The 27,792-nt window shown below is 48.3% G+C and overlaps 2 protein-coding genes across 4 annotated transcripts in view; one reads left to right on the plus strand and one right to left on the minus strand.

Annotated features, from left to right (window-relative positions):
* Window positions 1-17,977, plus strand: part of KLHDC4 (kelch domain containing 4) — a 55,908-nt gene extending 37,931 nt beyond the window's left edge. Inside the window, exons 6-12 of one of the 3 annotated variants that reach the window (XM_008139740.3) lie at window positions 771-863; window positions 5,021-5,180; window positions 12,812-12,887; window positions 14,751-14,959; window positions 15,576-15,978; window positions 16,697-16,807; window positions 17,724-17,977. In XM_008139740.3, coding sequence (XP_008137962.2) covers window positions 771-863; window positions 5,021-5,180; window positions 12,812-12,887; window positions 14,751-14,959; window positions 15,576-15,978; window positions 16,697-16,807; window positions 17,724-17,896 — 1,225 coding nt within the window. In that variant the 3' untranslated portion in view covers window positions 17,897-17,977. The remainder of the gene's footprint in view (window positions 1-770; window positions 864-5,020; window positions 5,181-12,811; window positions 12,888-14,750; window positions 14,960-15,575; window positions 15,979-16,696; window positions 16,808-17,723) is intronic. The other 2 variants (XM_054710591.1, XM_028142945.2) reach the window with 2 other exon arrangements.
* A 9,202-nt stretch (window positions 17,978-27,179) lies between these two features.
* The window catches only part of JPH3 (junctophilin 3), a 78,915-nt gene continuing 78,302 nt past the window's right edge, over window positions 27,180-27,792 (minus strand). The window contains exon 5 of the mRNA XM_028142933.2: window positions 27,180-27,567. Coding sequence (XP_027998734.1) covers window positions 27,487-27,567 — 81 coding nt within the window. The 3' untranslated portion in view covers window positions 27,180-27,486. The remainder of the gene's footprint in view (window positions 27,568-27,792) is intronic.

The raw sequence follows: 27,792 nt of genomic DNA on the forward strand, positions 1-27,792 counted from the left end.
TTATATCATTATTCTGTAAGCTTTTATCCATTCAAGAAATTTTAATCTTTATTTTACTTTTTTTTTTTTAAAAAAAACTAATACACAAATACATTAGCTTAAACCTACACAGAGTCAGGATCATCAACATCATGGCCTCCCGCCTCACTTGTCCCACTGGTTAGTCCTCAGGGGCAGTAACATGCGTGGAGCTATCATCTATGATAACAATGCCGTCTGTCTTCTGGGACGCCTCCTGAGGACCTGCCTGAGGTTCATGAGGAGGTGTCACTCTTTTCTAAAACACGTCCATGGTGGTTGGCTAGGTTTGTTTCTTATTTTCGTTACAGATTTACTTGTAAGCACATAATGAACATTCCTCTCTATTAAAGAAAACCTTTCAGCCCTAGTCGGTTTGACTCAGTGGATAGAGCATTGGCCTGCAGACTGAGGGGTCCCAGGTTTGATTCCGGCCAAGGGCACATGCCTGGGTTGTGGGCTCGATCCCCAGTGGGGATCGTGCAGGAGGCAGCCAATCAATGATTCTCTCTCATCATTGATGTTTCTATCTCTCTCTCCCTCTCCCCTCCTCTCTGAAATCAATAAAAGAAATATATTAACAAGAAAAGAAAAGAAAACCTTTCAGTGTTGGGGTCCATGTTTTCAGCATACTTAAGGAGCTTGTTGAAGTCTGCAAAGGTTTCTTGTCAAATTAAATGGTACTCAGTAAGTGCTTGCCAAACAGAAATTGGTCTAAAAAGTGGTCTTTTTTTTTTTTTTTTTAATTTTAGATCACCAGGGGGTCCTTCAGGCCGGAGTGGACATCGTATGGTAGCCTGGAAGAGACAGTTAATACTTTTTGGTGGTTTCCATGAGAGTACAAGGTTAGTGCCAATAGCAGGAAGATTTTTCTTTCCTGGAGTAGTAAGGAGGGAACTTTTTATGGGAAAGACCATTCTGAACACACAAGGAAAATGCTGCCCATCTCCTAACACCAGGCCCAGCTTCATGGGCATGCAGCTCACTAGCCAACCAGGGCCCCACACTCAGGAGGGCCTGAGCTTAGTTTAATGCTCTGCTGTCACTATCTCGGAATTCTTAATTATTGAACAGGCCCCACATTTTTATTTTGTACTGAGCCCTATAGATGATATGGTCATCTTATCTAACACAGGCTTCTCAAACTTGAGCCTCATAAAGAATCCCCTGATGGGCTTGTTAAAACTCTGGTTACTGAGCCCCACCTCAGGTTCCTGACTCAGTAGGCCTGGGGCCTGGAGCTGCTGTCCCGGGGACCCTGCTGGGGAATGTAGCGCTAGCTGGTGTTCTGCAGTGGTGTCTGCAGAGGTGCCTCCACTTCTCCTTCGGTGTCATGGTTACCTTGGTATAAGCCACAGTGGGTTCCCAGGCCAACCTAGCAGGGTCCCTGATTGTTTTAAGCCTGTCATCTGTACAGCTACCCTCTTGAATATCCCTAGTTTAGACTAGATAAACAAGATATATAGTGAATAGGCTAGCAGTATTCCTTTTGCCATTATAACACAATAACATTTTGGGTAAAATGTCTGCACTATTGTAATGCCTGGTGAAGGCCATGTTTGCAATGATTTTCCTTTGACCATGACCATGTCAAAGAAGGTGGATGGATGCCTTTTTCTGAGTGCCTCATTTTCTGCTCTCCTCTCTTTTCTTTTAAAAAATAGCATAGTTTGCCTGGCGGGTGTGTTTCAGTGGTTGAGTGTTGACCTGTGAACCAGGAGGTCACAATTCCTGATCAGAGCACATGCCCCGGTTGTGGGCTCAATCCCCAGTGTGGGATGTGCAGGAGGCAACCGATCAGTGATATATTCCCTCCCTCCCTCCCCGAAATCAATAAAAAAGTAAAAAATAAGAAAATAGCACAGTTATCAATTTGTTAGTTGTGGTGGCCCCACTCACATTTTTGTCAAATTAAGATCCCTAGCTGGTTTGGCTCAGTGGATAGAGCATCAGCCTGCGGACTGAAGGGTCCCAGGTTTGATTCCAGCCAAGGGCACATGCCTGGGTTGCGGGCTCGATCCCCAGTAGGGGATATGCAGGAGGCAGCCAATCAATGATTCTCTCTCATCATTGATGTTTCTATCTCTCGCTCCCTCTCCCTTCCTCTCTAAAATCAATAAAAAATATATATATTTTTAAAAAAAGAATAAATCCTCACACATATATGTGAAGAAGGAGGCATTTGGTGAATGAAGAGTGAGCTTTGTAATTTTTCCCCATCCTCCCATTTTAGACTGAGGATTGTACTATAGATTTGGTTCCATTAAAGTTTCCATTTTCTTCATGAATAAAGAATACTTTTATTACTTGAGAAACAGGGATATAAATTCTTAAATTCTTTGGAGGGGATTTTAAAAGTATAATTCAAATTAAGCAAGGAGTCAGTTTGTATCCTGGAAGACGTAACTTGGTTGTAATAAAGCTTTAGTTTTATGTCTTGTCATGTTTACCAAGTTTTTTATAGATTGTCTTAAATTATCATCTTAAATTAAAGTTGAGGAAATCAAGGAAATTAGTAGTAGAACTTGTCCTCAACCAAAGATTGCTGATTTTCAGTTGGTCCCGTGTTCTGTCCTCTTGCCCTCACCCTGGCTCTCAGCCCCAGGTCTGCCCTTCTGCCAAGTAGGTGTTTGGCTAGTCATTACCATTTTGGGCAAGAGAGCCTGAGCTATTTTTTAAAGAAATACTTTTATTGCTTTGAGGGGTGGGGGAGGGGGGGGAAGAGAGAGAGAGAAGAGAGAGAGAGTGAGAGAGAAGAGAGAGAGAAACATCAATCGGTTTCCTGTCGCACACACCCTGACCGGGATGAACCCATAAACCTGGGCATGTGCCCTGACCAGGAATTGAACTGGCAACCTTTCAGTGCACAGTATGATGCTAAACCAATTGAGCCCCATCGGCCAAGGCATGAACTATTTTTAAAAATTGATACCCAAGCAATTGTTGTTTATATTTATTCCTGGAACTTAAAAAAAACACACAAATAATTGTCAAACATAGACATGGGGATTCATGATTTTGTCAGTGCATTAATTCAGTACCTCCTATGTGCGGGACAGGGAGTGATATCAATACAGCCTCTCCTCGCCCTGGCCAGTGTGGCTTGGTGCTTAGATCCTTGGCATGCCCACTGAAGGGTCGCAGGTTCCATTTCCAATTAAGGGCACATACCTGAGTTGCAGGTTTAATGCCCGCCTCAGTCAGGGCACCTGCGGAAAGCACCGCGCTCTCCCTCCCCCCTTCCCCTACTCTTCCCCCTCCCCCTCCCTCTCCCCCCCTTCCCCCTCCCCCTCCTCCTCCTCCCCTTCCCCCTCCCCTCCCCCCTCCCCCTACCCTTCCCCCTCCCCCTCCCTCTCCCCCTCCCTACCCCCCTGCTTCCCTTCCACTCTCTAAAAAAAAATCAGTGGAAAATATCCTTGGGTGAGGATTAACAACAACAACAACAAAAAATATATAGCCCCTCCTGACACTTCAGGTTATAAAGTGAATCAAATTTTATAGTGGTTGTAACTTGCAACCATTTCAGAATTAGAAAAATTTTCAAAGCTATTGTCAACTGTTACCTTGTTTAAAATTATTGTTTATGAAGTATTTCAAACACAGAAAAAAATGAAGAAACTAGAACAGATAGCTGTGTAGTCACCATCTATATTAAACGAGTTTGACTTTTAAAAACCAAATAACAGTTTATAGTTATTGTATGTGCAGAACAGGATTTTTATTTGCTGAGAATCTGAAGCCTCCCCATTCCTCAGTTTATATGTGCACCTGCAGAACGGTGCAGTTGGTCGTGGTGCCAGTCAGAAAGGCCACCAGGTGACTTGTTCTGTTTCAGATGCCATGCTGTGCAGTGTTTGAAGGTAGGTATAGGTGAGCAGATCGGTCTTGCACCGTGGTCCTCTGCTATGGAGTCCCATCTTGGATTATTAGAATGCAGTGGAAAAGACAGAAATCCCTTCCGACTGGGGTGGCCAATCACCTTCTCTGTTTTCTTTTAAAAATCAGTTCTAGGCTCTCCATTTTGAATAGCTGGAGAGTGTCTGTTATTCTTTTGGTGTGATTTTGACCAGAGGCCTGTGGCCATGTGTAAAATTCCCATGTCAGGACACAGCATTCTCTGTGACCCAGACAGAGCTGCCGCTTTCCCCACCCTGGGGCTCCCCTCGCAAGGCCCCTTCTGCGTTTTGAGTTCTTTGTCACTTAAACTCCAGGAGCATTAAGCAGGGCAGGGCTGCAATGCCTCCTGGACCACCTCAACTATGTCCTCGTTGTTGCCTGTGCTTACAGAGTCACAGGATTTGCCTCTGGCATCTTTCTGTTTCAGGCCTTCGTGGTCCTTTCTTCCACCCAGTTCAGGGTCTCTTCACAGGCCTTACCGAGCTGTAAATACCTCTGTCTGAGGATCCATTTAGATCTGTGTTTCATTGTTGAGCTTAAAATTACACTCATAGTAATCTAATGTAATTATTTTGCAAGATTATAACTTATTTTTAAATCCTCCCCCAAGAAAATGGTTTTTATATTTTATGGATTTAAGAGAGAGAGAGAGAGAGAGAGAGAGAGAGAGAGAGAGAGAGAGAGAAACATTGATGTGAGAGAAAAACATTGCTTGCCTCCCTTGTTCGCCCTGACTGGGGATCAAACCCACAACCTAGGTATGTGCCCTCACTGGGAATCAAACCCTCAGCCTTTTGGTATATGGGACAACACTCTAACCAACTGAGCCACCTAGCCAGGGCTGTAAGATTGTGATTTTATAAACTATGTAAGGAAATATGGTATAACTTTCAGATTAAAAAGGCTTTCAGATTCAGGCAAATCACTGCTTCTATGGTCTAGCATTTTTATTTTCAAATGCAAACTCGCATATGCTTCTAGTCCGTCCTATCATGAACTTAAATTTTAATTAAACTGAATACAGTACAAATGCTGGAAAACTTTAAATTAGGTTTGCTTTTTAACGTCACTGCCTTTTTGTTTGTGTGACTCTTATTATAACCAGAGATTACATCTATTACAATGACGTGTATGCCTTTGACCTGGACACATTCACGTGGAGCAAGCTGTCCCCATCTGGGTCTGGGCCCACACCCAGATCTGGCTGCCAAATGTCTGTCACTCCCCAGGGCAGCATTGTCATCTATGGGGGCTACTCAAAGCAGGTAAGACGTGGCATGTAGGAGAATACAGTAACTTCCGTATTTTCATCAACAATGAGAACTTATTGCATATTAGTTTCATATAAATGATTCCTTTTATTGAATTAGAAGTGGACAGAGATGGTGTTAATCTGCTCCAGTCTAATCTATACGCCCAAAAACGTTGCAGTATGAATAATTCTGTATGTGGGGATCTAATGCTATCGGGTGTTCCATTGTAGAATATACCACGACTTGTTTCTCCTTTCTATCGCTAGTGGGCCTTTTCTTTTCTCATCTGTAGGCAGTGCTGACATGCACCTGAACCTTCTCGTGCACGTCTCTTGGTTCATGTGCACTAGAGGGTCTCCTGTTGGCTCCTGGCGTGTGTCCTTCACACGGTGTGCCCTCCCACCATCAAACCCCCCAGCATTGCTCTCCCTCCATTGTTATCAGCACTTCACCAGCGTGCAAGCAGGTGTGGATCTGAGAGAGATGAATTGGTATCTCAGTGTAGGATTTTTCTTATTTTTATTTTGAAAACTTTTTTGACATTCAGTGACCAGAAAGAATTAGTGAATACTTATATATCTCCCCACCTAGATTCTGCCATTGATATTTCACTGTACTTGTTTTATCACATATTTGGTCATATCTATACTGCTACCCACCCATTTTTTAATGTATTTCAAAGAAAAGTATAGACATCTGTATACTTGCCCCTAAATACCAGAACATGTATCATTGAGTAGAGTTCCATGTTTAATTTTTAATGTGAAAAGACCTACAAAAGTGTACACAGTTTGTGTGTGTACTTGCTGGTTATGACAGATGGATATCCGTCCCTTATGAGTTATGGTTCTGCTAAGCCCTTCCCAGCCTCCCCTGCCACCCCCCAGAGGCAAGGACTGTGCTGGTGTTTCCCACCATATATTCGGTTTGCCTGTTCTGGAACTTCAGATAGTCATGCAGCATGTGTTCTTTAGGAGAGGAAGCCTCCTCTCACCCAGCATGTTTTGAGGTTTGGCCACATTGCACGTTTCAGTTAACTGCTTCTTCACACTAAGTCTTCCATATGTAACACATCATAGTTGTCCATTTTTTATTGGTGGACACCTGATTTATTTCCATTTTCTGTCATTTTGAATAAAGCGCTGTGAGCATTCTTGTGCAAGTCATTCTGTGGCTGCACGTTTTGCTAACTCAGGTAGATTTCTAGGAGTGAGCCTAATGGGCCACAGATTTCTAGGAGTGAGCCTGATGGGTCTAACTGAATTTAATAAGAAACTTGTGCTTCATCCCAAAACAGTTGCACCCAAATTTCCTGAGAGTGTGGCTGTTCCACATACTTATCAGCACCTGATAGTGTCACACTTTTTACTAGTACATTCAGCCTTTCTGATGGATGTGTGTCACCTCATGTGGTTTTCATTCTCATTTCCCCCGGGTGAATGGGCCCTCTGGCTTGGTAGCTGAGTAGGCTGCCTGTGGGGTGGTTGGGACAGCTGAGGCAGAGAGATGCCCTGTGTCCACCGTCTTCCATACCCCCACCCACCCCAGTGAGTAGTCAGCCTTTGTTCCGGAAAGAGAAAATGTTTGATCGTCAGGAGGGTCCTGAGAAACAGGCTGGTGTGGCCAAAAGCTGTGCAAAGTGCCCAGATCCAGTACTTGATCACAGCAAATGCTTCATAGAGTAAACCAGGATGACAACAGTGGAATCTTGTGAAGCTGTTGTTGCTGTTAATCAAAATGGTGCCTAATTCTTGGTGCCTAATCTTCTCCAGCTCGCCACATGAACTAGCCGGGTGGATACTCCAAGTCCACTTATTCCAGACCTGTGGTATTTGAATTGCAGTGAAAAGCTTATCTGTTGGGATTGATCAGAATTGGGAAAGATTTGAGTTGTGAATGCTAAGGAATATTAAAAAGTGGTTAGTCTAAGTAGACAGTGGGCTGCTCAAGTCCCGATGGGAACACCCTTTGGAGATGACTCCTGCCTGGCATCACTGCCTGGCAAAGGGAACGGGTTGCTGGACAACCTGCACGGTGAGCTGATGACGTGCCCGGTGCGTAGTCCAGGGAAGACGCCTTGGAACTATCTTGGAGCAGCCTGCACAAGTAGGGTTTTAAATCAGGAGGTGTCAAAAAGAACAGCGCCCTAGGGTTTCTGTGTTTCACAGATGGTTCATTTGGGGACCTCAGCCATCACTGTGCCAGGTTTTGAAAAATTACTGCCATTGTAAATCCAGGGGAACCAGGACAAAATTCTGATAACTTTATAAATCCAACCTCCCACTGGCCAAGATGCTGAAGGTGGCAGGTTAGAGAACAGAAGGCAGCTTGCCTTCTCCCCTGCTCCAGACACGTTGTCCAGAGGAATCTACGGCATTTTAAAGTACAGTAGTACCCCTTATGTGTGAGGGATATGTTTTAAGACTCCTAGTGGATGCTTGAAACCATTGAGAATACCAAACCCTTTGTATACTATATTCTTTCCTATACACACATACCTGTGATAGTTTAATTTCTAAATTAGACTCAGTAAGAGATTAACAACACTAATAAAGTAGAACATATAATCCTATATAATAAAAGCCTAATATGCAAATTGACCAAATGGCAGAAGGACTGGTCGCACTGACCACCAGGGGGCAGACGGTCAACACAGGAGCTGCTCCCAGCCTGCAGGCCCCGCCCCAGTTGCCCCGCAGAGGGAGGTGACCAGCAGTGGCGAGCGGGCAGCGCCAGGCCCAGCCAAGGCGGGTGCCATTGGGGACCCCTGATTGCCCTGCCAATCACCCCACAGATTGGCCCTAATCGCTGGCCAGGCCTAGGGACCCTACCCGAGCACGAATTTTGTGCACTGGGCCTCTAGTAATATAATAAAAGCCTAATATGCTAAGTGTCTGACCGTTCATTTGACCGTTGATGACATGCATTGTCCACCAGGGGGCAGATGCTCCCACCGGTAGGTTAGCTTGCTGCTGGGGTTTGGCTGATCAGGACTGGGCGAGATGGGCCGGATACGCCCTGGAGCCCTCCTGCGGTCCCTCTCCACCCCTGATCGTGCACCGGTGGGGTCCCTCCGCCTGACCTGTGCCCTCTCACAATCTGGGACCCCTCGGGGGATGTCAGAGAGCCGGTTTCGGCTGATCCCTGCAGGCCAGGCCGAGTGACCCCACTGGTGCACGAATCCATGTGCTGGGCCTCTAGTACTGTAATAAAAGTTACGTGTATGTTCCCTCCCTCTCCAGCAATTTTTATATTTCTTAGTCCAAACCTATTCCTGAGTCTGTGTAATCAGTAACCTTGCAATAAATGGCTTAATGTCACTCATTTTAGGGGATTCCTTGCTGAAGTCTTTTTATTGGCTCAATGTTTTCTGGCACAACACGTCAACACATTTTCTGTTTATGTCTTCCACCCACAGATTTAGTGCCTTCCATCTTAACTAACTTACATGCTACTGTGGCCTTAACTTTTGCAATTTGAGGTACAGTAGCAAAAGTAGCATGACTTTCTTTTTCCTTATTCACTATTTCATGGTTAGAAGACTTAATGTAGATCTTGACAACCTCAGCATACAGGGTTTTTTTAATTAAATCGGGAACTTTCACCTTTTTACTTCATGAAAATGCAGCTTCTACTTGCATATCTCAGTCGCCAGCATCAATGCTCTTTGTGCTTTGGGACATTATTAAGTAAAATAAGGGTTACTTGAACACAAGCACTGTGATACCATGACAGTCTGTTAGATAACCGATTTGATTAGTGACTAAGGAATGGGCAGGGCGTATATACAGTGGGGAGATGGCGGACAAAGGAACAATTCACGTCCCGGGTGAGACAGTGTGAGGTTTCATCATGCTATTTCATAATGACTTGCAATTTAAAACTTAAGAATTGTTTATTTGGGGAGTTTTCCGTTTAATATTTTGGGACCGTGGTTGACCACGGTAACTGAGACTGGGGAAAGTGAAACAGTGGGTAGAGGGGACTGCAGTTCATCCTCCCGTTTCTGGGAGGATGCCTCACACGCATGCGGAGTCGGGGCGGGCCTCCTCCTGTTGTCAGCTGTGTTGCTGTTTCTCAGCTCTCAGGACAGGAGTTTTCTGTTCGCACAGCCCCTGGTTTGGGTGTGTTGTGCGGCTGTTTTATTTGACCCTGGAAAAACAGGTAACTTGAAGCTCACTTCTCCCTTTCAGGGTTTTTCATTTTGTTTGAATCTTGACCAGGTTGCAGCTACTTTTGTGGAAGCTCCCCTGCCCTTCGGGGATAAAGGTGGGAATGCCCCAAGGAGTGGATAGGAGAAGTAAGGGCTCTTCAGAGTGGAGTTGCCCAGTTCCGACTTCAGGTCTCTGGAGTGCAAGGCCTTTGCTTACCTCAGAGCTGTTGCTACCTTTTCCAGGGACCAGACTGCACTGAATGCAGGGGTGTGGGTGGCCTGGGGGCCTGCTCTCATGACAATCAAAATGAGTCCATCTCTATGCGTTTCGGACTGTTTGAGAACTGGAGTGTAGAGCTTGTGTGCGGGCTGCAAGGACAGGCCTGGGGCTGGGGTGGGAGGATGGTATGGGTGCCCAGTGCTGGTGTCCGGGTCTCAGACAGACTGAATAATTTCAGAAACAGGAGGTTTTTTTCAACTTAATGTTGTAACACCTGATACACATCTCTCAGATGTCTTTGGGTTCCATTAATACTGTATTAGACAGAAATGTATGAGTAGATGAGTAAGTTCTGCTCTGTAGAGTGAATGTCTGGGTTACTCCTTGTGTGGCATTAACGTCAAGTCTCCTGAGCTGCTTAAAGGAGGAGGCAATCCTCCTGAAGAGGCTGGGCCCTCAGAGTTCTGACTCCCTGGATGGGAGTGTGACATCTCCAAATATCCTTGCAGATTCTGTTTCCCCTCCTAGTCAGGTTTAATCCAGTGAAGAGACTAACTGGGCAGATTTACCTTTTGCACTCGGATGTCGAGTGTGACTCGACACGGTTAGCATTAGAATAAAGGAATTGAGAAAAAAGCAAGCGAGTGCGAAGGGTTAAAAACCAGTGTGGTTTGCATTGATAGAAAGAAGCTGTGGCACAGGTGATCCACAATAATAGAATAATACAAGGCAGCTTTTTGTTTCCTTTGAGGACAAGGAGGTTGGGTTTTGGAGGAAGCCACAACACTTCAGGAAAAGAAACTGCTATAAAGGAGGAGTTAGAAACCTGCTGGGGTATGCAGACCCCTTAACTAGTCAGTTCCAGTCAGAAGGGTGTGGCATCCTTGTCCCCTGGCCACAGCCTGGCTTGTCACTGGGGAAGCTGTGGACTTGGGTGAGCTAGTAGCCCTTCTTAGGAAGGGTTCTGGCTATTAAGCTTCGAGGGGATGGATTTAAATGTTATGGCATAAAAGGTGTCCCCCCACCTCCTTAGACTGTTAATTCTGAGAAGAAATCATCGCTGTCAGCAAAACAGTGCAGTTAATGTCGGCAGGTGCAGTGACGACAAGGAGGCCAAGAGAGAGTTTGGCTGAAGCACAGCTGTTATCTGAGTTTCTATGACAAATACAGATGTCACTGAATTCCTTCACTGTCCCCCCAGCGGGAGAGGACGCTGGGTGTGAATTTAATTCCTAAAAATGCTGGGTCTTTTGGTCTGAAAGGGTAAGCATGGAAGTGGTGGTCATCATTTCCTCTGTGTTAATCTGCTAGAAAAACTGGGTAACATGCAGAAGTTGTACCACTTGAACGTGCAGATATTTCCAGAAGGAAAACAAGAGGCTTGCACCAGTTTTGATTTCCTGCGATTCCAGCTGTTCCCCATGTGTGACCCATGTTGAACCTCCTTGGTTTGAGGATGTTCAGGTCACCTGTTCTATCCATGGACATTGGATTATTTGTTTTGTTTTCCAAAAGGAGAATAGCTCCTCCCCCTTATAGTAAATACAATACATATGCATTAGTTAAAAGAAAAAGAATTATTCATTCTTTTAACATTTCCTGGCTCTGTCAGCTGAGTGGCTGATAAGCAACAGCACCCAGCAGCAGTGAGCGCCAGTGCTCAGGTCTTGGTTCCTACCACCACCTCCATGAACCAGAGCCAGTGCTCCTTGGAGAAATGGCTCGCTCTAGAACTGGGGCAAGAAATACTCAAGATGAGTCTGGAGCATCTTGTAGTATCAAGGGACTATTTGTAAGAAACCACATTGATGGAGTGTGTCAGAGGGACACAGGAGCCAACTGAAAGAGCTCCCAGTGGCCAGAGCTGAGACCATTTGAGCCACAAAATGAAACGGTATTAGATTATGACCCACCGTGTAATATGGATAACCATGAGTCCATACACTTATAAACAAGTGATTGAATAGATAAATTGGGGAAGAGACAAAACTCCTATGCAGAGTTCCACAGAGACTGGAAAACAGTGCCCCTCCAGGAGGCGGAGCATGACTTCCCTTTTGGTCAGTGGGGGCTTCAGAGTGTGTCCTTCTGAAGAAGACAGTGTGGAACGCTGGCGTGGGGTGGGGTGGGGTGGGGTGGGTTGGGTCTCTTGACAGTGGAGAAACCTGACAAATACACCTTAGCCAGGTGGTCAGGGTCCACATCGGCAGTGGTAAGTCATGGTGACAGCATGCACCCGTGATGTGATGTGATGTGATGGGAAGGGTGCTATACCTTTGGGATCCACCACCCAATAATACCTCACAACCCTGTCTGGTTGTGAGAAAAACACAGAATAAATCCTAATAGAGGGACATTTTGCAAAACTGCCAAGGTCATCACAAACAAAGCAAGTCTAAAAAACAGTCATGTCCCAGAGGAGCCTAAGGATTCAGGACACTAAAACAAGTGTCCTAGAACAGAAAAGGACGTTAGGGAGACACTAAGGGAATCCGGACAAAGAATTACTTCAGGTAGTAGTAATTTGTCAATATTGGGTCATTAATTGTTACAAATGTGCCAACTAATGTAAAATGGTAACTGTAGGGGAAATTGGGTGTGGAGTATGGGAATCCTCAATAATATCTCCTGATTTTTTTTCTGCAAATATAAAGGTATTCTGAAATTAAAATTTTATTAAAAATAGGGAATTTAAAGTACAAATAAAAATTAGTTAAGATTTACTGAAATCCTTCCACCCAGGATAATATTTGCCAAGTAGCTTTTGAGACACCTTTAGTGTTTAGATAACAGCTGCGGCATGAGGCCTGGAGGATGTTGCTATGGAGAGTGAGGTGTCTGGTCTGGCTGGGTAATGATAGCGATTTGACGCTAGACTCCGGGTTCAGACACCTGGGCTTGTTGTTTTAGAAGCTCAGAAAAGTCTTACCTGGGTGGTGGCTGGCTTCTGCTGGAGCATCAGTTTGATCCTCGCAGTGAAGCCTGACTCACGTGGTTTGAAGGATGATGGGAACTGAAGATACGCAGGGACTGAAAATGGAAGGATAGCTGTATTGTGATAGCATTACAGTCCCACGGTGGTCTCCCTAGAGCTCCGTCGACTTAAAGCAGGATTGCTGCGGAAGCCACAGGAAGCTCTAGTAAGGAAGCATAGAGTGCTTCTAGCATGATTGTGGTTATTAGAAGGCAGATTTTTAAAATTGGAAATCTATTCTTAGATGTAGATGGTGCCCTGTTAGTTCTCACACGACTCCCCTTTTCTTTTTGCAGAGAGTCAAGAAAGATGTGGACAAAGGCACCCAGCATTCAGATATGTTCCTGCTGAAGTCTGAGGAAGGAAGAGAAGGTTCGGGTGCTGTGAGAGGACGGGCCGTGGGTGGTTTGCATGTCGCTGCAAAAGGCAGGGCAGAGAAATGGAAGCCCAGCTGCCCTTCTGGTTGTAGGGTTGATGGTCAGTGGACAGGCCATCCTCATTCCTGAGCAGGCCAGGCCAGACCCTCCATAAATAACCCTAAGTGTCCGCCTGCCTGCACAGGAGAGGCAGCTGAGGAGTGTTCACCCTCTGGGGAGTTCAGGATGGACTGGCTTGAACACACTGTCAAACCATGAACTCCCCTTTGCAGAGAGCTACAGCTTTCTAGTCATTTCTCTTGTCCTTGCTCAAGAGCAAGGGACTGATGTTAGGATATAGACCTCTGGACCGCTTAAGGTGGGGTAGACATCCCCAACGTTCACTTTTTAAAGTTCCTTTACAAAAAGCAAGGTTGTGGTTCATTTGTGTGACGCAGGTCTTGTGATGATAGGACTGGACTAGACTGAAGGGATCCAGCGTAATCAGGGTCTGCTTTATGACCTCTAGTGAGTTATTTCATCTCCCTGGGAGATCTGTCTTCTGTAAAATGAGGGATTGTTGTGCAGAATACCTTCATCTCTTTCCTGTACTAAAATTCTTTAAGCCAAGGCTTCAGAAATGTTCCTACCAGGTGCTTCAGGTGCCAACCACACACATTGTACGACTGGTGAGGACATCTGCGTTTCCAAGTGGGAGCTAGGTTTAGAGTCATGAAGTAACTTACCCAGTTTACACATCAAGTGGACTTGAACTTGAAAGCTGAACTGTGTTCTAGGCAGTGAGACCCCCAAGCCTTGTGTTGCCCCTGCATCCTGGCCATCAGGCCCTTACCCCCCAGTGAGAAGGACATGTGCGTTATGAGCTGGCACACACTTGTGTGCATGTGTCATACTAGTATGTCTTATCTGGCTATGTACAGGGCCCTCTGACATGTATCCTTTTCTATTTCCTTAAAGCATTAATATGCTGGTGGTAATGAGTCGATCTCATGGCCCACTAGTGGGTGCAGCCTGGAGTCACCCCTCGGCTGTGTACCCCGATGGAGGACATGTAGGCAGGACACAGTAGAATGTTTCCCATTTGCTGCTTCTGTTAAGTTTCTTCTTTTTTAAATATATATTTGTTTATTGATTTCTGAGAGGGAGGTAGAAAAACCATGCGAATCATCAGTTGGCTGCCTCCTGCATGCCTCCTACTGGGGATCAAGCCTGCAACCTGGGCATGTGCATAGGTTGATGCACAACCACTGAGCAACACCACTGGGCTGTTAAGTTTCTTTTTAATGTTTGTTGGAATGAAAATCTTGGTTCCTCTTTCTAGACGTGATGGAAAGCTTTCCCCCGCATTTCACGCTAGGTTACATTTTGAGGCTGATCATAGAAATCAAACACAAGCCAGAGGGAAGAGCATCAAGTGGTGTTGCCTGTGGGCATGCAGCCATAACCCTGCAGCCCACAGAGGAGAAAGGGGGGGTGGAGTGAGGGTCCTCCTGGAGGCCAGGGTGCAGCGTGGGCCTCTCCCAGCACTGGGCGTGCCAGCCTCCATGCCTCTGTCTCCCTACCTCCATCCACAGCTGGAGATTCTAGGGCGCAGTGTTTGGAGAATTTGTGAAAAAGGCACCCCGGTGCAAACTGAACCTTAAGGAAAAGAATTAAACTTGGAATAGTGAGATGTTGAAAATTGTGTTTTGTTTTTCTGCAGAGGGAGCAAATGAGTGAACTTGATGGACTTTTACCCAGTTCTGCATTTTTTCATCTATTCTAGTCACTGGGGGAGGAGGGACATTTGTGCCATTGGCTGGTTCTTGCTACCCCTCCATCCCTACCTCTTACCTCAGCTCCTGCTCTCCTGTGACAGGCAGATGGGTGTGGACTCGGATTAACCCTTCAGGCACCAAGCCCACTCCCAGGTCTGGCTTTGCTGTGGCCATGGCCCCAAACAGTCAGACGCTGCTCTTCGGGGGTGTCTGTGATGAAGAAGAGGAGGAGAGCCTGGAGGGTGACTTCCTCAATGACCTCTACTTCTACGATGCCACCAAGAACCGCTGGTTTGCGGGACAGCTGAAGGTAGAGTTGGGCTCCAAAGTGGTTGCCATGGTGTGTCGTGCACCAGACAGGCAGCTTAACACGGCACCTGGCTCTTGCCTCTGCAGGTGATCCTGGGTAGAGGCTGTGCGGTCTTGTTAGCCAGTTCTGCCTGCCAGGCCAGGTGTTGAGACACCCAGGCCTCTGGGTCCCTCTACGGCTCTGTGAGCTGTCACTGTAAGCAGGGAACCCGTCACCTCTGTCCCTGCTGTGGCACCAGTCCCAGTGGTGGGCTCCTTCCCCTTAGTGGGATCCCTAGCGGCTTTGGGCCTCAAGCTGACAAAGTCAGGTCAGCGGCCTCAGAAATAGGGCTTGAGGGAGGGAGGCGGCACTTTGTGACTCAGCCCAGGTCGAAGGGCCTCAGTGCCCCTGCTGAGAGTGGGGTGAGCACGAGGGCCTGCTTCTGGACTCGCCACCTTCCACACTCTCTGAGGAGTGACACTGGGTGTGGTCTTCAAGGGGCAACCCCAGCAGGTGGATTAGGGGTGCCCCCCAATGCTGTTTGCCCAGCTCCCGGGGTGGGTGGTGCTCCCCATACACTCTGGAGCTCACAGCTCTGTCTGCCGCTAAAGTGGGCTGCCCTGCTTTTTGTCAACAGGGGCCCAAGTCAGAGAAGAGGAAGCGGAGGCGGGGCACAAAAGCAGAGCCTGAGGGAGCCAACGAGCAGGAGTGTGGGGAGGCCAGTGCCCAGGCGCCCCTGGAGGTGGTCAGAGAGGTGGTCACAGAGGACGGAACAGTGGTCACCATTAAGCAGATGCTCACAGCCCCAGGCCCATCAAAACAGCCACAGTCTGATGAGGACGATAGCCCAGAGGAAGCAGGTGGCCCCTTGGTGGAGCCCCGCCCCCGCTCCAATGCCATGCTGGCCGTGAAGCATGGCCGACTCTACCTCTATGGCGGCATGTTTGAGGCTGGTGACCGCCAGGTCACCCTTAGCGACTTCTACTGCCTTGACCTGCATAAAATGGACCAGTGGATGGTCTTGGTGGAGGCGGATCCAGGTGAGCTGTGGTGGGGTAAGCACCTCCTTTGGTTGGGGTGAGAGCACTCTGAAAGCATCTTCATCAAGTCTGCCCCCAAGTGCCACCCAGATCTACCCTGTGCCGATGGGCCGGGTGCTTTCTGGCTGTGCGTGTGAGGGCAGACCCTGGTCACTGGGGGAGCGAGGCTACATCACAGGGACCCCGGCTCGCCCTTGACACCATTCATGTGAGCCTCAGGACTGTCCAGGCTTTCCATAGATGCAAAGCAGATTTTGCCTGTGGCGGCTTCCCATTGTGGGCAGCCTGCTGTGTGCTCACGAGCCTACCAGGCAACCCCTTCCAGTCTGTGACCTGAACCTTGGGGCCTCGTTTACTCTCTGATCCTTCATTCCTCACTTTCACATTGTACCACAGGCTCTCGCTAGTGGTACATGCTCATTTCTTAAGTCACTAGTTTCTTTAAGGTCTGAGACTAGAAGTTAAAATCCACACATTTAGGGAAAGGTATAAAACAGTGGTGTAAGATTTTTTCCTGTCTTCTGGTTTTGCTAGTCTTATTCTTACCATCTCTGCTAAGATCCAGGGAAAACAGCGCATTTTGATATATTGGGGTCAGGGTCCTTCCATTCAGGTCGGGTTTCCTTAGTGAGAAGATGGGGTCCTCAGCAGTTCCCAGTCTCGGTTCCCCTCACTCTGGGTGCACTGACCCTCTGTGGGTGTTCATTTTACTCTAAAGCAACTCAGGAGTGGCTGGAGGAGTCTGACTCGGAGGACAGCGATGCTGGTGAGGGTGCTGAGGGCGGAGAGGAGGACGAGGAGGACGAGGACAGCAGTGAAGAGGACCAGGGTGAGTATTAACATTTGACTGCTTTGTAGATATGCTTCAGAGCTGAGCCTGATGTCGGTGTAAGAAACATTCAAACCTGTATAGAATTTTTGCGAGTTTATTTGAGCCAAACTGTTAACAATTTCCAGGAAGCAAAATCTCAACCTGTTGAGATAATGCTCCAGAGAATGGCAGTTTTGCACCTTATTTTATACATTACAATCAAAAGAGAAGGTATAAGTGGTTACATGAAATTCATTGGTGCTAGATTAGGGAGGGTGGGAGAAAGCAAAGCAGGGAAACCTCTGGGATTGAATAAAAAGTAAAATGATACATCTTTTAGTTGAAGTGGGTACAGGATATTTAATTGTCAACAGTTAACACAATAAAAATATTTGTAGTCTCTGCTTTGGTGCATTGGTTGTGCCCTGAGGGGTTTGGAAAAGGGAAGTTACCCTGACATTCCAAAGGTATGTTATCTTAGATGCAGAGGCCATACACAGTCTCAGTTAAGATAAAGATTAACTTTTGTCGAGGACGATTCTAGCCTAGGACCTGACTACCTGCCATAAATGGCTTTTAGTTAAAAAGTTTTAATTTCAGACCATCCTTAGTGGTTACTTTAGGTCTCTGAGTTTGCAAGGCCACCATGCAGGCCTTCCCTGAGCTTGTCAGGTTAACATGTGGCCCCTTTTCATCCACACTAAGTTTTTTAGAAAATATTTGTATCTGGAGTCATTATTGAGCAGCTTGCTATTTGAGCAGTGTCATCGTGCTTTCACTGATAAAGTGCAGAATGGCTTCACGGTGTCATTTCTGTAAATCCACGTGCTCCCACAGTCACTCCGTCAGGCCGCGAGCAGGTGGCCTACACTGCCTGACCCAGGCCTCTTCCTCTGCTGAACATGTTTCTTTATTTCCCTCCTTCCCATGAAAGAGCCACAGCACCCCTTGGTGACGCCTGGTGAGCAGTTCGCAGACTACCTGCCTAGGACTGAGCAGTATTGGGTGAGGCTTGCCCGAGATGATGCTGGGTCAGAAGCAAAGGAGAAGAGAGTGCTGAAGGTAGCCCATGCCATGGCAAAGGCTTTCTTTGATGACTCAGCATGAACCGCCAGCCTGGGCCAGAAGTGAGGTTGTCTTCCCTCCCCGTCACTGGTGTGATTGAAAATAAACCGGACTTGGAACAAGGCTGCTGCAAAGGTTGTCTTCTGTGCGGCCCTGCATGCACCAAGGTTCTGGAGGGGCCTGCCAGGGCAGGGCCAGGCTGAGAGTGGGCCACCCACACCGCGGGCGGCACTTGAATATGGAGTGGCCCCAGGAAGCACGCTCCGACACAGACCAGAACATTTGCGCTCTGTGGGGGTTTTCCCTTCTGCAGAGCTAGGGGAGGAACGTTCTGATTGACTGCATATCATCAACCTGGAGATTGGCTTTCTGACTTAAAAATTGTCAGGAGTAGCCCTCCGACTGCCTGTTATATGAGTTTTCTTATTTATAAAATAAAACAGCTGTTGGCTGGGCAGTTCTCCTTCTCTGCCACTGGCTTTTCTTGGGGCTCTCTTAGTGATCAAGTGCACCTGAAGCCTCAGGGACCAATCCCTTAGCCTTGTTGGGGAGGAGGCGGTGGAGCCATCCTCTGTCCTTCACCCCTAGGGCTCAAGGTTGTCATTTGCAAAGTGACGGAGAGGAAGGAAAGCTGAGGGGCAGTTACCCCACTGTCCTTTCCCATGCAGTTGCTGTGTAGTGCCTGGCCTGGGGGCAGGGATTCCTCACAGCAGAAGTCCTGGTGTGTGAACATGCTGGCTGGTGGCTGCTCCAAGGTGAGTGGCAGGAGACTGCTTTTCATTTGTAAAATTGGGGTCTAAAGTTGGGCTTTGAATTACTGCTTGGTGCGTTTTTTCATCTTAAATATCTTCAACAATGAGAATGTAGGATCTTAGTTTTTAGTTAAGGGGCCAGCATCCCATTCATCCCCTACATTACCTGTGTTTGTTTGTTTGTTTGTTTGTAACAAGGGAATACCTACCTCCATCAGAGCAGGGCGTGGACTAGAGCTTGGAAGAACAGGGGCCAATGTAATCCAGCAGCAGCCCCTCCTTCCACCTTGCCTTTACCTTCCCATGACACTTGGGTCCAACCAGCTCCCACTGGTGTGAGCTTGTGCTGTAATAGGACCCAGAGGGGAAATGGGCTTTTGCAGGCTGATTAGAAGTGAGACGCTCTCCTCTTGCAGTAGCCTGCCCGCCACATCTGCCCGCTGGAGCCTCCCTCTGGGTGTGTGCCGTGCATTGCTCAAAGGAGCCCTGGTCATCGGGGAGAGGCCAAGTGGGTGTTGGCCAGCATGGCGCCTGGTTGCTTGGCATGGGAAGAAGGGTCAGGGATTCTGGCGTTTCCCTTTCATTTTGTGGCACTTCCCTTGGGTCCTGGGGCAGTCTGAGTCCTTTATTGACATTCTGTGCAGAGTCCAGATGGAAGCTCCTAGGACGGCTGAAAGCCAGGTGAGCGCCGCAGCTGGCCCCCAGGAACTGCACGCAGGTCCCTCGGCCTTGCTGTCTGACCCTGTGACAGGAGCACGCCAGGTTGGATCGTGCAGCCGCTAAGGCAGGAAATAATTGGAAGGTCTTATCGGCTTCAACACAGTTGTCTATTATCAGAGGCCACTTTTCTTAGAGGAGGCTGTAGCTAAAAGACTGGAAAGAAGAAGGTAATTTTTAATCAACCAAGTTGACAGAGAAGTGCCCTCCAGAGAAGCTTCTGTACAAACCAGTACCCGTTTTGCTGTCATGTCCGTGGGGCTGCTGCTAAAGATGCAGTTTGAGTAAGGAGGTGGATCAGAACCCCGGAGGATTAAAGAAACGAGCTTCCAGGAGAGTTGCTGTCTCTGCTGTTTAATTGCTGTGATTAAAACGCCAGGAACGGGGCCTTCAGCCTGCAGCAGCGGGGAGGTGGGAATCGACACAGGTGCTCCAAGCGCAGCGGCCACGCCTGCTGTCCTGTTTGTCAGTAACTAGGTTGCCTAACTCCGTGGTCGGCAAACTGCGGCTCGAAAGCCACATGCGGCTCTTTGGCCCTTTGAGTGTGGCTCTTCCACAAAATACCACGGCCTGGGCGAGTCTATTTTGAAGAAGTGGTGTTAGAAGAAGTTTAAGTTTAAAAAATTAGGCTCTCCAAAGAAATTTCAATCGTTGTACTGTTGATATTTGGCTCTGTTGACTAATGAGTTTGCCGACCACTGGTCTAACTGCTCTTGACACTCCAACGGCCACATTGGCCATGAGTGGCCAGCATGCAGCCCCTGCCTTGCTGGAGCCGGAACAGCGCGAGGTGGCCATGTCCAGATCAGCAAGGCCCTCGGTTGGCTGATTGCTGTTGGTAAGCCCCCCTTAATACCCACCCCCTTGGCGGGTTCCCTCTCTTTCTCTTACTGGTGCCCATCACCCTGCCACATCAGCCCTGTGGACACCGTGCTGGAGCTCCTGGAAGGGCTCCGTGGGCTTTCAAGTGTGATGAGTTCTCCGTTCTCCCCACTTCCCAGGAGCACCCGAACCCTGTCTGGGTCAGGCTGAAGTAAGAGGAATTTGCAGGGGTTGAAGTGTTGGTTTTTAAAAGCTGTTGACAGTGATGTTGATTGCAATTGGACATAGGATTTTTTTAATACCAAGTTGGTACAAGCAGAAAGCCAGTGGCTAGGTGACAATACAAGTACATTGAGGGACCAGACACTGGGTGGGCTGCTGGTGAAAGTTAGACTCTTGAAGAGGCTGCCGGTGTGAGATGAGCTAGCTTGGTTAGGAGCCCTCCAGGTGTGTTGCAATGAGAAGGTGACACAAGTGTTGATTATATCAGAGGATGGCAGGGAGGGGACACTTGTTCCCTGGCATAAAGGAAAAGTGATCAGCTCTAGCTCCAGTGAGTCTGAAATCCACCTGCTGTCTATTGCCGAGTTCCATGTGTATGGAAGAGGCTTTCTAATAACTTCTGTTAAATTGGGAAGCAAGCTGTGTGTAGGTGGTTGATCACCAGAGATCAGTCTCATCGAGTACAGACCATAGTCATCCTTCTGTTTTGCAAGAGAGCTCCGGCCGTGCCTTTCGAGTCCAGGCTGCCCACAGGGTCTGACCTTGGGGTCTGACCATGGTGTCCAGCCGGAAGCCAAGGCACTGCCCAAAACAGTTGGTGGCCACAGGTGCTGGGACCAGGGTGAGAAGCCACCCTGGAAGCTGTCGTGTCAGGCTGAGGACGGGCATGTTGAGCTGTGTGTGGCCTGGGACTCCGTGTGGGGAAGGGATCTCACCCGTGGAGCAGGGCCTGGAGACCGCAGTGTGTCAGGAGGATTCTGAGGCAGAGAAACTCTCGTGGGAAAGAAAGACACTTAGTACAACCGCCCCATGAGAAACACAGATGTTGAAGTTTAAGAAAATTAAAATAGGTTTGGAAAAAATAATACTGTGAGATCCTTGGGCTGTTAATGCAAATGGCAGAGGGGGAGTGAGGCCTGAATGGGTAGGAGGCCTCAGGCACTCAGTTTATGGTGAGGAACCTGAGACAGTGAATAGAGTTAGCCTAATCACATAGGAAAAGCTGGTGAGAGAAGGTGGGGGGCACGTTTCAGATTCATATTCACAGAGCTTCCTACTCAAAATAATAAGATCCAAATGTGACAGAGGGACCCTGTTGGTTAACGGAGACTCAGTTCTGTAAGTTGTAATTATCCAGCTTATAATTTTGTCACTAGAAGGAGCTTGCATTAAAGACACTACTTATACAAGGCTGCAAGTTTTCCAAATTTCAAATGACAATATTTATTACTATAAGGAGCAAAATTTTTCTTTAATCTCAACAGTGTCCCTTGCTTTCAGATAGTGAAATATATAGTAATGGTCTGATTTAAACATTCATTAAAGAAAATTACTTTATTTTCATTTTGTAAATAACCAAGCTATTTTTCCAACTAAAAGAAAAAGGCCGAGGTAATGTTTTTAGCTGCTTCATTAATAAGAAAAATCAGAACAGTCAACATTCTTTTTTGTCAATGCACAAAATGATTGCACAGTATTAGCAAACAGTTCACATGCACCATGGGAAAAAGGTGGAAAAAAGAAAATGCAGATTGAGACAGATTTATGTTAGAGTTCATTCACAAAAAGGCAACCACATCAGGATTAGTGGTTTCATGTCTAGTGTGAGGATGAGCTTCACGCACTGCTCACCTGAACGGTGCGAGTGTGTGGGTTTTTCATTCAGGCTAGAAATGGTGATGGTGCCGATAAGCAGGGTCCAGCTGGAGAATGTTGTCAGGGTTAGCCCAGTGTTCGGAGGCATTGGCAGGTCAGTGGTCAGGACGCGCTCGGATCCTGAATAAGCCACTGTGTGTGCGTGAGGGTCAAGTGCAGACGGGTGAAAGTGCAGGCCCTGCTGCTCTGATGGTGTCCGTGACCACGCTAAAGGACAGGCTCACTCAGAGGCCCAGTGGGAGAGCCTGGTCTCAGGGCCATGGGTGCCTGAGTAGCCTGGAGGGCGCATGCACAGTGCTGGCCCTCAGCGCTGATTCCTTCCTCCTGAGCCTCTCACTGTCTTCCTGGCCTGTGCCGATGTTTGGGAAGCCCACACGGGGCAGACTTCTCCTGACCTGCCTTTCCAGGCTCACAGCGTGGTGTAGGCGTCGTTCATGGAAGGTCGGTGGGTGCATAGTATGTCTGCCCTCTTGGGACTGATAACATTTAGAGAGAGAAATTCTTGGGCTGTGTAAGTGCTCTTGCAATATGAGTGCTCTAATCTTAAGGGACTAGAACTTATCACGCCTGCATTGGGTATGTCAAGTGCTGACCTCTAAGGAAGTAGCCCTGGCTCCTGTCTGACCTAGCAGATGTGGATGAATTACCAAGGGCCCAGGGATCCAGCCAAGACCAGTCTCCACCATTCCTTGGGGCCTTCTGCCTTCATGGGTTTGGGTTGCTGCTGTCACCACATCACCAAGCAATGGCAGCACAGCTGGAGCCCTGCGTCTGGCACAGACATGATGGGAAGGGCAGCAGGAGAGGGTCTGCACGGATGTGGCGGCAGGCCTGGGAAGCCTGGGGCCTGGCCCCGTGGCGTCGGCACACAGTGAGCTGTGTGTATCTCGGGCAGAGGTGTGGTGGGGCAGCCAAGTGAGGTAGGTGTGTGAGGTCTGCCGCTCTCCCCCGGCCCAGCTCGCCATCCCCCCAAACCCCGGACCCAGGCTCACTGCACCCAACTTCCTGTGGCAAGCTCATGTTCACACCTTGCTCTGCCCCTGTGGCTGCCTGCTTCTCTGAGGTTTAGGAGCACGTTTGCATTTGTCTCAGGCACTTCCATGTTGGGATTTCATGTGGAAGCAAACTCCAGAAACAGCATTTGTTCTGTGAGTTGTGGAGAACATTAGCCATCTTCCAAAGCATTGCTTCCATCTCCCTCAGGGGTGGTCCCCTCTTCTGGCACCACGCCTCGCTGTTTCCCTTCTGCACTTTGCACTCCGTGCCAGCGCCGCCTCCCGTGCCTCCCTGAGCCAGCGCCGACCCTCACGTGTTTCAGTGACTGAACCTTTGTGCTTCCATAGTTTTCAGACATTCCATAGAGTCTGTAGTTCACATGGTCCGGGCACATGGATACACTGTCAAAATACAGCTTTTTTATTTTTAATCAAAGGCAACTGCACTGTTTCTTTTAAGGCTGAGTTAGGGACACTTGGGACAGGTCATTTTTCTAGTGTTTGCTTACTGGTGGTCTTGCCTGACGTGGCCAGCCCTGGCCAGAGAACAAAACTAGCCAGACACCTTACATCTACAGACAGAGCTTCACCCTCATTCCTTCTTTCTCTTGATCCTGTTACTTCACTTTTATGCTTAACTAGGAGCCAATGCTTATCCGAGGCAAGATTACAGATGACTGTGTTCCCGGTATCATGACACTGAGGTGTTTGTCAGCGATACTCAGTACTGTCAGCTGATTGTGAGGGTCAGGCAGTACATTCGGCTGTGGAAATCGATGTCTTAAAACCTAGTAGGCACCTTTATGGCAACTTTCTGAGACCAAAGGCAAGAAAATAATTGGAAGACAAGACCTATAAAAGTTAAGCTGAGCTTCCTGTAGAAGGGTTGCATCGTCCACCCTTCGTGTTGAAAAGTCTTATTGTGCATGTGAAGATGAAATAAGCAAGTCCCCCTGGAGGAGGGCACTGGGGGCATCCCGGGGAGCACCCACTGGGCCTCTTCGGCCCTCCCCCTGCTTGGGTACAGGTGAGAACTGCCTGACAGGAAAACCCTGCCCAGAGAGATAATACTGGTGGTGATTGTAGATGCTTTAAAGAATAATCAGAAACCCAAACTAACAAAAATCGCAAAAAATGGGACCACTATTTGATTCACTCCCCAAATATTCCTCTTGAACAAGTCCTCAGTGTCTTGTGGCATCTGAACACCTCCACCAGCTCTTGGGAACGCCCGTCGGCTTGTGGGGGGGGGGGGGGGAGAGCGGGGGGAGGGGCGGTGGCCGAATGACTTACTGAAAGGGAATGGGAGCATCTTGATGACCAGACTGGGGCGTCAGGTATTAGCCAGGACATGGGGCTGCTCCATCTGTGTGCCCTGGGTGCCCGACAGGCCCCGAGGGGAGTCTGCACTGGTGAGACTCACTCTTATCTTGGGTTTAGTGCGTGTTGGAAAGAGCCTGTCATCCCACCACGAGTGTTTATTCACACCACGCGCCATGGCGTCTCAACAAAGACCGGAGTGTATTGGTCGTTAGATGTGGACTTCCTAGGAAAGCGAGTCAGAGAGTCCTTGCATTTTCTTGACTCTCCCTCTCGCATGATCTAGGCAGCGGGCTTTGCATTTTTGTGGCTGCACTGATTTTTTTCTATATCAGCATCGTCTTTGTCAGTTATTGTGGCTTATGTACTGCATACCTCATCTCTGTCTTTGGGAATCTGTGTGCCAATGATTACAAACCTTAGAATTCAAAAGGATGGACAAGGGTTTTTCGGCCTGAAATCATCCAGGCATTGTACAGACACGAAGCAGACTTAAAAGGACAAGTAATCAGGTGCACGCACGAGGCTCCTTCCTTTGTGGTAAGTGGAACCGGTGAGCCATCAGCACAGACATGTTGCCTGGTGACTTTAGGGTAAGGTGCGAGTGCCGGCTCCCAGCCTTGGGCGGGTGAGGAGAGGTGGGCACGGGTGGTGACCCCTTCTCCCATGGCCCAGCCTAGCATCTCGGGTATCTCAATTTCTCTGCCCCAGGTTTTCACATCCAGAGCATGTCAGGAGAACTGACTCTCACAAGGTTGTTCTGGAAATAATTAAAACTTGTCAGTGCTCTGCACCAGTGGGGGCAGCCATGACACATGTCTATTTTCCCCACAGCCCCACGTGTCCTTGTTGAATTCAGCACACACATCCACGAGGATCGTGCATGAGAGAAGCAGGTCAGCTGACTTGGCCTGGAGTTAGGTGACTGGTGCACCCATCGGGCAAACCTGAGGCTCTGGGCAGGTAGGCAAAGCATTCGGCCTATCTGCAGGGATGCTGCGAGGCAGCCTGGTCTTGAACCACACTGGAACAGTTAAAAAAGAGCTTTCTGGTCTCTCCGACCCAGTGTTTTGGTCTTGGTGGAATCTACTTGGAATTCACCAGGCGTGCAGGGAAATGGCTCTGCCCTCTGCAGGTGCGGGGGCGGGGGGGTGGGGGGGGGCGGAGGAGGTGTTGATTTGGTTTTCACAAGTGCTTGATTGGCAGCTGGACTAGTGATGGGGACATCTAGTCATGAAACCACTACTGCTTCTGTTGAATGATGTGCGCTTCTGTGCTGCTTTATGCATCTAACAGCCTCATGGTGTTTGCATGTAAATAGATAAACCTGCATTTGTAGGTACCATTTTTGTCATGCAGTTATTGGAATGTCCAAAAAAAATCTGTAATCTTGACAAAGAGTTGCAAACAGAATTATAAACCACATATCCCAGCATGATGGTTCTTAGAGCTGCAAGGAGCAGGCATCTTTATTTGGTTCACTTCAGGTCTGCAGCAACCACTTGATATTAAAAAAGAGGAACGGAAAATAAGATGTACAAAAAGATGTAATATCCCTTTAGAAAGCAACTTTATCAGAAATGTATTTCCCACGGATCCTCCCTCCCTTTCCCATGTCTCCACTCCCCAAAAAAGACCCCAACATAAACCAAAATGTGAGAAGGAACGGGGATTGAATGTATAACAGAAAAAAAATAAAACTGAATTTAACTGGAACATGCTCTAATCTTTAGTTTATTTCTGGTTAAAAATATAGCAATCCAGTGCAGTGTAGTAAAGAAATCTGCTTGAAAGGTAGCAGAGAAACAGCTAAACATAAGCAAAGCAAGGCAGAGTCATAGGCGGGCTGTACCCAGGACGACTGTGGGAACTCACTTTAAGGACCTTCCCAGTTGTGAGCACAGGGGACCTGGTATGGACGTGCCCGTGGCCCCACAGACACGTCCATACCTGCTGGCCGGGCTGGCTCGAGCTAGGACCATAGAGCACTCAAGCATTCTGGAGAAGGCAGAAACACCAGGAATCTGTGTGTGGCTGAAAGTTGTGTTACATATTGGGGGAGATGGATATGCAACGATTTCTCAGGAATTTTTAAGCCACTTGGTTTCAACCACATTCTGTCCTGGGACTAGAGCAGCTCCGGAGAATGAATGAGGCATCTGGGAAGAAGAGGCATGTCTGTGGGGGAAGTTGCAGGCACAGGACAAAATGAAACTCGTGGGCTCAGTGACGTGGGGGAAGATGGTGTCATGAAAGGGCTGCGGAGTCTGACAGGGACGTGGGAGCCTGGATACCTGTCCTGCACAGTAAGTACAGGAAGGCTGTGCTGAAGCCCAGCGCGATGGCCCAGGGGCTGCACTGCTCCCTGCCCTCCGGCACCAGCCCCGCGCCTCTGCGGGCTCTGGATGTCCGCAGCAAAGCTCCCCTGTGGGTCTGGTGGGAGGATGGGGAAGAGAGAGGGACAGCAGGGAAATGAGGACTTCGCTGTAAGACTCGGTGTGGGACCTGGCCTTGCAGGGGAAGCCGTGGGGCAGTGCCAAGACAAGGGATCTGTTTTTTTGGGGAAGAGAAGAGAAGACAGACCTCTGCAGCACAGATTTAAAACAGAAAAAGCCCAGGCTGCTGCCAGCCAGGATGGGACACCCTCTTCCCCGCGCTCACACCACACTTGTCCCCGCTATTCCAGGACAGGGAGGAGAAGCAGAGTGAGCTGACTCCCCGCGTCACACCTCCCAACCGCTGCTCCCCCGGCGGGCACAGCTGGACACTCAGAGGGGTCTTCCTGGGCCGCCTCCTTTCCCACACCCCAGGAGGGAGTGATGACAATGGTGACGATTTTATTTTTTTTGCCGCTGATTTGCTGGGATCCCTTTTCTTTCCACTTCAAGCTGGAGGATCGGCGTGCTGGCCTCCTTCTGCCATGCCACACAGCATAGTGTTATACAAGCAAAGAATTTTGGCTAAAATCCAAAAAACATTACCCAGAAAAAAAGGCAAACTGTGAGTAATACCCAATCGTATTGTTCTGTGAAGAAACTCGGAAGTAGCTGTGGGCTGTCCGAGTTATGATCCTTTCCTTTTTGTTGTTTTGCTTTTAACGTCCCCCTTTTGTACACCAACTGGTATTTTTGCTAATGTGACAATTTCATCAGATGAAAAAGTTAATAAACAAAATGGCGACTCCGATGTTTAGCAAGATCACCATGGCTACCAGGATGGGAGCTGAGCCCTGGAACAGAAGGAGAGAAGGGATGAGCCTGGTCTGGAGTGTTCTCTCTCTGGCCATACCCACCCCCCAGCCCCAGACCAGAATAGGAGGTTGGAACCAAACATCCAACTCTTCAGCGCATGAAGCCCTTCAGAAGTCAGACCTGAGGAAGAGGCTGCCAGTGGCCTCCGGGTCTGCAGTCACCGCCCTGGGAACTCGAGCACTCTGGCGGCTGCCCGGCCTTCT

The sequence above is a fragment of the Eptesicus fuscus genome, chromosome 21 (assembly GCF_027574615.1).
Source record: "Eptesicus fuscus isolate TK198812 chromosome 21, DD_ASM_mEF_20220401, whole genome shotgun sequence".
In the NCBI taxonomy this organism is placed as follows: Eukaryota; Metazoa; Chordata; class Mammalia; order Chiroptera; family Vespertilionidae; genus Eptesicus; species Eptesicus fuscus.